Here is a 13,909-nt window from a genome sequence, read left to right as displayed (position 1 = left end):
AGGGTACAGGGTCTGGGAGGAAGTTGTGACCTGAGTGAAGGGGGTGCAAAGGGTTTGGATGGTGGCCTGAGGCAGGTAGTTGGGAGGGAGAGAGGGAAGAAAGGATCGGGGTGCCAGAGGCAGGCTCTGGCTGGGAGGCACTTACCTAAGCAGCTCCTAATCAACAGCCCTGCAGGAACCTGAAACAGTTCTACATGGCTCTGCTCCAGGCAAGGTGAAGGAGTAGAAGGGAAAGAGGAAGGAGGCTTCATTGGCTGCCACTGCCACCAGCAAAATTTGTCAGCTGCTACTGGTCAGAAACTAGCCAATGGGAGCTGAAAGATTTTGCCGAGAGGCAGGACAAAGCCTCGCTCCTCGCTCCCAGAATTAGGGTTGCCAGGTGTCCGGTTTTCGCCCGGACACTCTGGTATTTGTGGCCCCTGTCCACTAAAAAATAAACAAACAGAGAATGTCCAGTATTTTCTGTTTTTCTCAGACAAAAGGCCATCGGGGACATTGGTCCCTGACACTTCTGGCGGAGGAGGGTGTGGATTTAAAGGCGCAGTGACCTTTTTTTTTTGGCTCAACAACTTTGGTCCCCTCAATCAATTTTTTTCCCCCACCATGTTCAAGATTTTTTTGTGAAAGTATCTGGCAACCCTATCCAAAATAGACCAGCCACATTTAAAGCAGCTGCCACTCTTTGGTGCTTAAGAGTCCCAGCAAGGCAGCTGCGGGCCGAAAGCAGTGGATTGGTGGGATGGCTCCGCCCTGCTTCAGCCTCTTGCTCACACCTGCCCTAGTATAATTTAAGATCCTTTATCTTTAGCTGTGATTTTTCCTGTTATCAGGTTTACAATCCAGGTAAAGATTTCTGTTTTCTAGAATCTGTCTTTCATGGCTTTAATCATTTCACATGACTTTGCATTTTTAAAAGTGCCAACTATTCATTCTATTACAAGGCTCAGTTTCCACATTTAAAAAAAAATCTTATTTGCATATCCATCTCAAAAAGTTGGAAATTTTAATGCAATAATCAATACTGTAAACCAGGCTACAATTTCTTGATCTCCTCTCTGTTTTCTTCACACTTTTTTTTGGATTTGCCATAAGTTCCAAGGCTAGAAGGAAATACTGTGACAATCTAGTCTGGTTGCCTTTACAACACAGCCACACAGAGCTGGCCCAAGGTACTGGCTGACCGGGCTACCGCTTGGGACGCCCCATTGTAGGGGGTGCCACGCGTGTCTGCCGAGCTGGGAGGGGATGGCACCGCACATGCGCTGGGCATGCATGCACTGGATGTCCGGGGGCAGGAGACGCTGTGCACCCGGAGGCGGGGCCACGCATGCGTTGCACTCCCGGGGGCGGCACCGCTCTCCCAGAGCCCGGGGCGCACAAATGGCTCGGGCCAGCCCTGCAGCCACAGAACATCCTCCAAATAATCCCTAGAGCATATTCTTTCAAAGAATCGTCCAATCTTGATTTTAAAATGGCTGGAAATAGAATATCTACCACAACCCTTGGTAAAATGTTCTAATGGTTAATTACTATTATTGTTTGTAAAAAAGCTCTTATTTCCAGTCCAAACTTGTTAGCTTCAACTTCCACTCATTGGATCATGTTGTTCCCTATGTATTTAGACTGTAATTAACTCACCTTTTAATTTTCTCATTGCTAAACTGTTACCACCAATATTCCATAAAAGATTATATGTCAGACACAACTCCTTGAAGGTGTTTATGCACTTAATTCCCCTAGCCTATCATTCTATGATAATTAGGTGCCTTAATTCCTTTGAGGAACTGGGCCTTTGAGATAGGTGCGAGACAAGATCCCTGTCCTGAAGATCTAATGATCTAAAACCCTAACCCAGCACATCACTTAAACTCCTGCTCAATTTTAAAGATGTGTGCAGTTCAAGACTGCCTCTCTTGAATAATTTGAAATCTGAAAGGGCAAACAGATGAAGGGTTTGGTACAGAGATGTAACATATGTAAGTTTTATTCAAGGGGATAGCTGGTACATGTCTAGTTTGCTCCATGGTTTCTTAAACATAAAAATAACCAAAAGTTTACAGACTCGTTTAGTTATCACAGAGAAGAGTGTCTTGAAAAGAAGTTAGTAGCCATGTGGATCAATTCAGGAAGGTTATATCTAGACTACATGCTTATTTCGAAACTACTCATGTTATTTTGAAATAACAGTGTGCATCCACACTGCAAGCCTATTTCAAAATAACAGGCTTCTTATTTCGACTTCTGTAACCCTCATTTCACGAGGAGTAAGGGAAGTCAAAGGAAGAGTGTTTTTCCTTCGACTTCCTGCTGTTTAGACAGCACCAAAAGCCAAGTTACGCTATTTCAACTTCAGCTAAGTAATGAACATAGCTGAAGTTCCGAATCTTAACTTGACTTTAGCCAACGGTGTAGACGTACCCAAAATGTATTTAAACGTAAGATAAAGTGCAGAAAGAGCATCCAGATGGCTTTGAGAAAAGTAATCAAAAAGAGAATCAAGTTTGGCATCAGTGGCAGAATGGAAGGTATGGTGACACAACAAGAAACAAGATCAGAGAAACAGGGTTGCTAAATTCTGTAAGAGCTCAAATATAAATATAAGAAGTTTAAACTTGATGCACTAGAGGAGTCAGAGCACAGATTTAAAAAAAAAGAGGCGTGGACAAGCAAATAGTAAGACAGAAAAGTTATTTTATCAACTGTATTTATATCAGCTAGATGAGAGTTGATGTGTGTCAGGTAAACCAGAAAAGAGGAAGATGGGGAAAAAAATCAAGATGAGAAATGATAAGGGCCTGGTAATAGTTTTAGATAGAAAGTCTAGATAAAAGAACGCTGTGGAAAAAGAAATGCTAAGAAATATGGGACAAGGAAGGAGTTGAAGATGAAAGATGAAAATGAGACATAAAATATAGGTCTCTGGTTAGCAGGAATGGGGAGCTAATAACAGAAGACATCATGAAGGTGGAGGTGTTTAATGCCTATTTTACTTCAGTTTTCACTAAAAAGTTTAACTAAAAAGGAACATAACCCAGAAAAGGCAAAGACAGTCAGGAGGTATTTAAGTCAGCAATGCCTGACAAAATGCACTCTACAATATTTAAGGAACCAGCTGAATCAATCTTGCAAACATTAGCAATTATCTTCAAAAACTAATGGAGGAAGGGTAAGATTCCCTAAAGAGCACACACAGTAGCCATCTTTAAAAAGGACATGGTGAATTGTAGACCAGTCAGCCTAACTCTGATACCTGGAAAAAATTACCTACACGATAAGTAATAGCCAACATGGATTTGTCAAGAACAAATCATGACCAGGCAATCTAATTTTCTTCTTTGACAGAGCTACTGAGCTAGTGGATGGTGGGGATTCTGTAGACATAACATATCTTGATTTTAGTAAGTTTTTTAACATCCACATGACATTCTCATAAGCAAACTATGGAAATGTGGTCTAAATTACACTACTGCAAGATGTATGCATAACTCATTGAAAGAGTGTACTCAGAGTAGTTATTAATGACTCACTGTCAAATGGAAGGACATTATCTGGTGGAGTCCTAAAGAGGTCTCTCTTGGCAGTTCAACTAAAAAACTGAACTGGATTTAACTGCAGCCATTTTCTGTATCCAGTAGCTGAAAACCAAACACCACATAGTTAGGAAAAATTGTTAGGGCTCTCTCAGACAAAGTCAACAGCTGCATGACTGCAGTTATGCTAATCAGAAAGGGAGGATGGGACAGAGATTTAATGTACCATGAGAATTGAAGTGTGTGGATACTCAACCTTAGGCCTGAGTACCCCCAACATATACGTTTTATTATTATATCTAGAAATATTTCACTGATAAGGGATCATGAGCAATTTGCTGAAGCTAGAAGTAGTGATCCACTGGGGCTACTATGGTGACCCACAAGGTGCAACTATATACTTTGTTTAAGCTCACTATGTCAAACTAAGTAACAGTACGCCTTGGAGCAGTTCAAGGTAGTTTTTCTTTGAGCAAAGACTGACATCCTCTCCCCAAAATCTGGACAGAATGCAGGTGCCCAGCTGTTACCCACTTGAAACCATCTCAGGCTGTGCATAACTATGCTTGGGGTGCTTGAGACTCAGTACTGAAGGAGCTATGGATGAAAGCACTCTTGTTTGTACCAATCTTTTATTAGATGAAGGAGCTGTGTCCCCACTGATTTATTCCTGATACCACCTAAAAAAAATAGGTTAAATTACCACAGTTTTAGGTTCTGAAAACCTGGGTAGCAGTACTATTCAACATTTTCACTGTTAACTTGAATAATTATGTGGAGAATATGATCTTAAAATATGCTGCTGACATCACGATGGCACGGATTGCAAGCACTTTGGAAGACAGGGTTAGGATTCGGTATGGCATTGACAAAATAGAGAATATTTCTGAAATCAACAAGATGAAATTCGAGGGAAACAAGTGCATAGTACTTCACTCACAAAGGAAAAATTAAATGCACAAATACAAAATGGAGAGTAACTAGCTATGTGGTTGTCCTGCAGAAAAAGAACTGGGTGTTATAGTGGATCACAAATATCATACAAGCCAACATGATGCAGTTGTATATAAGGCTAATACCACTTTGGGTATTAAAAAAAATTACACGTAAGAAAGTACTCTGCATTGGTTAGGCCTCAGTTGAAGTAATATGTTTTGGCCACCATGCTTAGGAAAGATGTAGACAAACTTGAAAGAGTTCAAAGGAAAACAACAAAAATGATGAAGGATATAGAAAACCGGACCTATAAGGAAATAGGAAAAATATTGATTATGTTTAGTCTTAGGGAAAGAAGACTAAAGGGTGGGAGGAACCTGCGGAAGTCTTCTAATATGTTAAGGGATCTTTTAAGGAGGATGATCTATTGTTCTCCATGTCCACTGGAGGTAGGACAAGTATTAATTGGCTTTAATTGCAGTAAGGGAAATTGAGAGTGGATATTGGGAAGCACCAACGGAATTTGTGGAATCCCCATCAATGGCAGTTTTCAAGAACTAGTTAGACCAGTACCTGCAGGTATGATCTAGGTATACTTGATCCTGTCTCAGCAGCAGAGGTAGACTACATGGACTTTCATATTCCCTTCCAGCCAGCTATGATCCTCAGGTTATGGTCCTAAATGAGATGGAAGGGGTATTTTTGCCACAAGTAAAACAGTGGGTGGGAGTGGTGAGAGTTTGAGGAAAAGTAAGTTTATTTTGGACAATGAAGTGATCTTTTGCCAAGAATTAATCACTCAAATGTATAAACAAGCAACAACAGGATTTAGCAATTGACAAAGAAAATGGCACATCATCATGAGACGTAACCAAAACAAACAAAATAGTGAGTAAGGGCTGTTCCACAAAAGGAAGGTTGTTATCAGGAGGCATAGAGGAAATATTGCCATTACAACACCTACCAATTCAATGGTGTATTCTCTTGTGTTGATCATCTCCTCTCTTTTCCTCATCCCCACTGACTATAGGGACTGATATAAAGCCCAATAAAGCCAATGAATAATTTCCTAATCAGATTCAATGAAGTTTAGATCAGGCCCACAGTAAACACACTTAATAGTTCTCTCTTGAAGAGTATGAACCCTTGTCTATGGCATCTAATGCATCGTGAAACTTGCACAGATGCTAATTATCAGCGAAGTAGAGCTCAGTTTTTCCCTTTTTTGAAAGGGTTATATGGGTAAACAGTGCTGCAGTTTCTATCATTACCACAAACTGTAGTTTACAAAATGCAGCAGACATTATGTATAGGTGGGTATTTTGTGAGAGGAGGAGAGACAGCCTGCTGTGAACAATTACTAGATTGTCAACAGAATGCAATAAATGTTTTTTTAAAAACTAATTATTAGTTACAATAACTAGCTAGTCCTGCCACTTTATATGTGAAGATTTGTAAGCTGCTTCCATTTTGAGAAGTAATTGATTCCATTTTTATCATTTGTACAAGTTTATGTGGTTGTTCTAATCCAAAGAGCTGATAACATCTATTTGCTGTAAATTATATATTATAATTCTACATTCAAAAGCTGTAATGGAAAACAAAAATGCTAATTTATGCTGTAAATGGAAGTACAAAACCTTAATCATTCATTGTTAACATAAGGGACTAAATTATTCTTGCAAATAATAAAATGAATTAAAACTGTGAAAAGTGAGAGAGAGAGAGAGAGAGAGAGAGAAAGAGACAGAGTGTGTGTGTGTGTGTGTGTGTGTGTGTGTAAAAAAGTACCAAATTCTCAAACATTCACGTCATATGACAGGTGATGACACTCTTCTCTTCATGCTGACAGGAACCAGATTATTATGGAGGGAATGAAGTTCTTATGATTAAAGCACAAGACAGTCAGGAGACTGTTTCTATTCTTGCTTCTCCAACATATTTCCCATATATGCACTTGTACAAGACACTGAGGCCCAAGTTTTCAAGAATCTACAGGTGCCTAAATTGTGGCATGTGGAGAGTGATTTTCAGACATTCTGATCACCTGCAGCTCCTAGTGACTCAGAATCTCCTCCAAAAATAAAACCCATATTGTCTCAACTTAGACACCTAAAACTAGTGACCACTTTTGAAAATGTTGCCCTTAATCTGCTTGTACTTACCCCCACAAATATTTACCCTCAACATTAGGTCCCTGGAGCTTAATTAATGTTTTTAAATAGCTCTGGAGCAAAGGACTTCAGAGGTATTATTTTTCCTTCCTTTTCAGCAATTTTATAGCACTAAGTTTCAAATATATGAAAAGATATGCACACAAAGCAAAGAAAAGCATAAGATAAACCAAAAAGACATTAGAAATGGGCACTTGCTTTTCCACATTTAATTTAGCATTTATACCTAAATTTATGTCAGGTTCTCCGTTACATGCATAATAATAATAATGGAGATTGCCTATCTCCTAGAACTGGAAGGGACCTTGAAAGGTCATTGAGTCCAGTCCTGTACCTTCACAGTAGGACCAGGTACCATCCCTGATGAATTTTTGCCCCAACTCCCTAAATGGCCTCCACAAGGATTGAACTCTGAACCCTGGGTTTAGGAGGCCAATGCTCAAACCACTGAGCTATCCTTGCCTCCTTAAATGTGTTCATTGTGCTGATATCCCTCAGTGATACCTTCCCGTCATGGCAAGACTAACCCAATCTCAGATATTCACACTGCCTCAGGAAAAAATACTACAAAACCCATTAGCTTTTCGTAAATCAGATCAGATGATGATCTAAATGATAAAGATCAAGTAATATTTTCAAAAATGCATACATGTTCCTCAGTAAGTCTCTTTCTATACATGAGCATCTCAATATATACAATTCAAACTCCTTCAGAAAGGTCTATTAATCATCATCTTTTTGGATCTCTATATGAAAAAAAGATTAAGATAATTATCTCAAAAACAAAAATCCTCTCAGGTGACCAAAAAATGTCTTACTGCCTCACACAGTAAATCATTTTACCATTGCTCTTTTATATTTAATACCCTTCTGCAGTATACATTTATCTCTACACTAGCAAAGAGTACCCACTGATTTCCCCTGGCCTCTCTGGAAGAAGGTACTGCTTCCCTGATGAAGAGTATAAAGGGTGGATGGCCCCATTCTCATTCCAATGCAAACCCTGCATTTATAATCAATGCATAGACCAAAAGAACATGTGACCAACTAAGAACTCTCTTCCTTCTTCCTATAGAATGCATTTCTGCTGTAACTACTGGCATTTTTCCCTTCTTGATGGGATAGATTGTGGTCTTCAAAAATACCCACATGGGAACTTCTAAAATGCATTCATTTATCATGAACTGTAACTTACAAATTGTAGCTAAATCTTTTGTTCTAAGTCAGTATTTTAAATAACATTTTGTCCCTTTTGCATATCTGTTTAAACGGACATTATTTTGCTGTTTTGCTCATGGACATGAGGAAATATTATGCCCGCAGTTTAAAACACACATTTATGCCAGATTAAACTGGTATCAAAAACCCACTTCCTGTTAAAATCGAGGCTGTGATTATTAAACAATAAAATGATTTTGAAAATTGAGCAATCATTTTATTTGACAACCCTCGCAAATACATTTTAAAAATCAACAGTGACTACTGATGGCAATCTTTTTAAACTCTTTTACGTAGAACAGTAAAAACACTATTTTTAAATTATTTAAATCCTGAAATAAATATAAAACAAAAATGCCCTTAACTAAGGACACTTTAAATTATTCAAATTGAAAGATTTTAAATCCAAAATTACATTTACTCAATTATGCTATTTGTTTACTTTTTGTATTATTTAGTTTAATCAAGCAAAATGTGTTTGTCCGTTTCATTTTCAGTTTATTTTCACTTTTTGCTTCATATGTACTAGCACACAGTGACACTTGAATAGCAAAAGACACGGAAAATCTTTAAATGCAAGGTTAACACTTTAATTTTTTCAAAATCACAAAGTCCATCTCTGTTACTAACAGAGGAGATTTTTTTGCTTAATAAGAAAAGTTGTATATAACCTAAATTTTGGATTAAACCTACCAGTGTCTTTTTAATCTCCAGAAACCTGGGTACAAATTTTGATTAGCGTACAAGCGAAAACAAATGACAGCTTCAATCCAGTGTTTTAAGACTTGGGGGGGGGAGGGGGGGAACAAAAAATTATGACAATTCATAGGGTTTTTTTTCATAATAAAAGTGCCAGTCTATAAAAACCTAAAACATTTTGGCAGGGCTATCTGAAGAGATGTGTACAGCATCTCACTCGACACTTGTTTACCTCATAAATATATAGTATATATTTTCAGTGCACAAATACTTACACAGTAACCTTTAAAATAGCAGAAAATCTAAAATATAGGGATCAAATCCAAAATGCTAGAAATATTGAAAGCACAGCTGAATCACAGGTCTGACTTGATTATATGCCAAAACACAAGCCGAACCATTGGAGTTACTCAACATAGGAAAAAAGAAAATGCATAAAGCAACATATTCAGTTCAGTCCACCATCCAGGAAGTATCGGCAAAATGCTCTCACTAGGTTTTTTCCTTGGCTATTCCATATTCAGGAACAAAGAGCCAAACCACAGAAACAACTCTCTGTTCAACTTTCAGCTACTTACCTGCATCCACTGACTGCTTTCACTGGAAGTATTTATACGAAATATTGCAATGCTTAAAAATAGTATAAAGAGAAATGGAGGCTTAGCTAACAAACTTACAGCTGAGAGTTCCAACTAGAATCAGTGAAATACCTGCAATGAATCCTAAATCAGCTCATATCACTACACGGATTCAATATCATTGCAATGCAGACACCTCTGGGATGAAAGCAGCAGCTAACTAATGCAAAGAACATTAATTCACAGTGAGGGGAAGTGGAAATTATGGACAATGCCACTATGTTAGATCTCAGCTCTGAGAAAACCCATAGCTTTTGGGGGATGGTGGGGTAAGTAGAAGTAATGGTAAATGTTTCATGACTATTACATAAACAAATGGAAAGGGAAGTTTAGTTAGAGTCAGTTAGACTCATTTGTTAATCTCACAAATGTCCTTAAAAATCATCAACAGAATTGCCAGCTTTGTTGATAAGTCTCAAAAGTAATAGAATTAATCATCCTAAAAGCTACTGGTTCCTTCACTTCATAGAACTTGTGCTATTCTATAAATAGAGAATTTCAGCCTCCAATACTGGTAATCCAAACTTTGAATACCACTACACTTTTAAAATTAAAAACAAACCTTTAGTAACACAAGTGTTTTGTTTTAGGGTTCTCAGCAACACTATATTAACACAAAAATATGGCAAGCTTAACTACAATAGGCCTTCATTTTCATGCAGAGGTGCCTTAGAACTGTATTCAGAATAGATTTCTTTATACAGTCTTCTGTGATGTTTTCCAGTTTTATATGCAATTCAAGAAGTTACTTCTAAGAACATTACCAACAAATCACCCCTCCACAGCCAGTGCTGAAAGATGAATTGCAATGATATGCCAAAAATACAAAAATTAGAACTCCTAAACCTAAGATTTCAGTCAGGGTAATAATTGTTCTACTGCTGATTTCAGAGCTGCTAGTTGTTATACTGTATTTACAGAATTCACTTTATTCTCTTTCATTTGGTTGTTTATATTGAAAAGTGTTATTCTGATTGTGTTTAGGTTTATTAAAAACATAGCTTGAGATGCCAGGAAGAAATCTCCTTAGTGAGGTATGGTTTATCAATAACAGTTCAATGTACAAAGGATCCTTTTACATGGCACTAGATGCTGAGAGTGCATCATATTGATTTAGGAATAAAAAGATAGTTTTTTCGGTAGAATCAACCCTTCCCTTCATAAGCACTTTGTAGTGCTTTAAAGTTTGAGGGCTTGTTTTAAAAAAACTGAAGTGGAGTAAACAAAACAAATTAGATTTGAGCAATGTTGCTATTTTAGTAAGAAGAAACGGTTTGTAAGCTTTTTTGGCTGCAGTTCAGATTTAAAAAAAAAACACAAATATGTCTGGCTCTCAAATTTAGGCCAAACCTACCTTTTAAGTATTAAAAAACCATATACAAACTGATTCTCAGCAATACTGATTGTATTCATTGTAGGATTACAGATCAGCTGTGAGCAGCTTATTGCTAATTTTCATTTAGGTGAATCCAATTGTTGTAAATACAAACATGAGATACATAAAATGACAACACAAGGGAGTCATGAAGCAAAACCAATTTGTATCTTAAATTCATCTGGGTTTTAGCTTTTGGAAAATCTGATGCACTCATTCTTGTTGCACTGCCATATATGATTATACATACCTTCTACTTCTACCTCCCTAATTATGAATATTTAATTCAAGTTTGTGTACTATATCTTAGAGTTTACATAGCCCTACTAAAAATAGATCAGCATCCCAAATTATCTTCTGTTTTCCTTAGATACAGTTCAACACTGTCAAGTATCAGAGGGGTAGCCGTGTTAGTCTGAATCTGCAAAAGCGACGAGGAGTCCTGTGGCACCTTATAGACTAACTGAAGTGTAGGAGCATAAGCTTTCGTGGGCAAAGACCCACTTCGTCAGATGCATGCATCCCATGCATCTGACGAAGTGGGTCTTTGCCCACGAAAGCTTATGCTCCTACACTTCAGTTAGTCTATAAGGTGCCACAGGACTCCTCGTCCCCAGTTCAACACTGGTCTCTATAAAGTATAGCTTGAACAGTAATTCTTAGTTTTCATTGCAGTTTGGCAATTTAAGAAAAGGAATAAAAGAATCTAGCATTTAACACTGTTTCCCTTTTATGGAAATATTAGAGAGTGAAACTAACTTTATCTATAGGAACTGGTTTAGACCTGATTTATTGTCTGCGTCCTTCTTAGCAATATTCCCCCCCCCCCCCGGTTTCCAAGGAGCTTTCCTTTGACTGCTTGCCTTAAACGGGGCATAAACCCTTGTTAGATTACACACTAATGCTGTGGATTCATATCTAATGGGAGAAAAACCTACCCCCCCCCCCCCCGGGCAGCGGCGGTCCTGCCTTTCAGGGCGAGTGCAAGGCGCAGTGGGTTGATGAGAATCACACAGCAAACTTAGCACGCTCTCTCTGCCCTTGGCTAGTTGGCCGCGCTCCGCTGCCGGCGATCCCCGCGTTTGCCCCCTGACTGCTCGGTTCGGTGCTTCCAGCCAGGGGCTGGCCTGGGAAGCGGGCACGACTGTGGCTCTGGTTACAGGGGTTCAGCGCACACCCGCAGCCCAGGGCGGATCACCCCAACAAGCCAGCCGGGGGTTCACCCTACCCCCACGTAGCAACACAGGCTCGCGTGCTCCCGGCTTTCCCCCCCATCTACCCTCACCGGGTGCAGAGACATTCCCCCTCCGCCCCCCACGACAAGGGCCGGGGAGTTCGCTGCTCCCTCGAAGGCTCCAGCCACAGGCGCCGCGGGCTCCCCGAGCTGTGACCTCCCGCAGGCAGCGCGGCGGCTGAGCCCCGGCCGCCAGGGGGTAACCTTACACCGGCAGCGACTGTTTCCAGGAAGCCGCCCGGCCCTTTGGGCCGCACGTTTTTCCATGAGCTCAGCACAGCTCTGCCCCCAGCAGGGCGGGAGCCGCGCAGGCGAGCCTCCCCCGAGCCCCTCCGCCACCTGACCCAGGCACACGCCCGCCGCGCCGCCCCCTCCGCTCCGCTCCCGGGCGCAGGCAGCCGGCTCCAGGTCACCTGTCCGCGCAGCCTTCAGCCTCGGCTCAACTTTTCCCCCTGCCGCCCCGATGCAAGCCCTTCCCCTCCCCGCCTGTTCGGGAGCGCCGCTTGGACTGTCCCCCGGCCGGCAGTGGGGGCAGCAGACGACAACCGCTATTTAATTGAAGACAGTCGGGAAGCGCCCAGAATAGCTCCTGACAACCTCAGACAGATTTTTTTTTTTACCCTTCCTGCTTCTCAGCTCGCTCCCCTCCCTCCCAGCCTGCACCTCATTGCAAAACCACTTGCTTGGAGACCGGGGAAAAGCGGGGGGGGGGGGGGGGGGGGTCCTTGGGATGCACCGGCTGCATTGCACAGTCATCAAAGTTAAGTGGCGGTGGGGAGCGCTTCGGGAGGGAGGAAGAATCGGAACTATTCCCATCCAGACGGGGTCAGTAATTAGGACATGTGATACCTATTCAGCCATTTTGGGGGGGCTGCTCAGCAGCTTCGCAACCAGCGCTGTCCTCTCCCCCCCCCCCCGCCCAAAAATGCACGCGCGCCCCCACACCCCTCAGTGCAAGACGAAAGGAAGAGCGCAGCCCAGGGGGCACTTGGGAAGGTTTCGCTTGAGTTGCCTTGTTGTGAGTTGTTTCTGGGTAACGCACCACCGGCACCCGCTCCTATTTCTCCTCCTCCCGCTGGGGCTCCTCCGTCCTCCCAGGAGGGGCTTGAGAGAAGCGAGGACCAGGCACATTCCACCTCCGGAAAGCTCCTTTTCGCTGTCATTTGTGCACCATCCTCCCCTTCCCCAATACAGAGCCACACGCACGGCAAAGCCACGTCTCCCCACCGAGGCGGCAAGTGGGTGCCGAGGAGAGCGCTTGGCGGGCAGCCCCGCAACCTCTTACCTGGTTGTAGGAGCTCTCCCAGGAGGAGGTGTAGTTGTAGAAGAAGGAAGAGAAGAAGGCATCTTCTGACAGCCCGCAGCCAGCCATCCTCCGCGTGCGAAGCCTCTTTCGCAGGGCACAGCAGCCTTCGCAAACTCTTGCCTCTTGGCTGATCACTGCTACGCTGCTCCTGGCGCTGCTACCCCGGCGTGTGCCTAGAGCTTTGCCCTGGCGGTGGCTGCTTGCACGGCGTGTGTGTGTGTGTGTGTGAGGGCGGGGGAGAGAGACTGGTTGGAGAAGAGAGGGGATGTGTGTGCGCGCGTCTGTTTGTAGAGGCACTGAGGAGCCAAAGCCGGAGTCACGTGTACGCGCTCACTCCGACGCTGCCGCTGCTGGGGACACGCTGTGCTACAGCCCCTGGTACTAAATCACCAGCGCCAGGTGACCTTTCCGTCCCCACCCACCCCAATTTGCTCCTCCGGCCCCGCAACCTGCGCAAGGAAACAAGAGGGCGCTTGCTGAACGTGCTGCTGCACCAAGCAAAGAGGACAGATAAGGAGGGGATGAGGCTTTACCCCTACGCCTCGGGAGCTGAGGTGCAGATTTCCACCCCCAGCGTCATACTGCACAAGAGCGTTTACACCTGCCCTTTGATTGCTTCTCGCTGCAAGAAAACTCAATTACATGCCTCCAATTTTACATCCCGCCTTCAGGATTAAGTTCATTTTTAGATTTCCAGACTATGATCCAATAAAATCTACATTCTCCAAAAAATAATGTCCACGTATTAGCAAGCCCTTTCTTTTCCTCACACAAAAATAAATTGTCCCAATTTAACCCT

General features: G+C 42.0%; 1 protein-coding gene and 1 long non-coding RNA gene across 2 annotated transcripts in view; both read right to left on the bottom strand.

Moving 5' to 3' along the window:
* LOC142829668 (uncharacterized) overlaps positions 1 to 13,079 on the bottom strand; it is a 274,891-nt gene extending 261,812 nt beyond the window's left edge. The window contains exon 1 of the long non-coding RNA XR_012904355.1: positions 11,856 to 13,079. This is a non-coding gene — a long non-coding RNA (uncharacterized LOC142829668). The remainder of the gene's footprint in view (positions 1 to 11,855) is intronic.
* The window catches only part of PPARGC1A (PPARG coactivator 1 alpha), a 512,448-nt gene extending 498,927 nt beyond the window's left edge, over positions 1 to 13,521 (bottom strand). The window contains exon 1 of the mRNA XM_006138159.4: positions 13,090 to 13,521. Coding sequence (XP_006138221.1) covers positions 13,090 to 13,176 — 87 coding nt within the window. The 5' untranslated portion in view covers positions 13,177 to 13,521. The remainder of the gene's footprint in view (positions 1 to 13,089) is intronic.
* Positions 13,522 to 13,909: the final 388 nt, after the last annotated feature.

Source organism: Pelodiscus sinensis, chromosome 5 (genome assembly GCF_049634645.1).
Source record: "Pelodiscus sinensis isolate JC-2024 chromosome 5, ASM4963464v1, whole genome shotgun sequence".
Classification (NCBI taxonomy): Eukaryota; Metazoa; Chordata; order Testudines; family Trionychidae; genus Pelodiscus; species Pelodiscus sinensis.
This window is presented reverse-complemented; position numbering and strand designations above follow the sequence as displayed.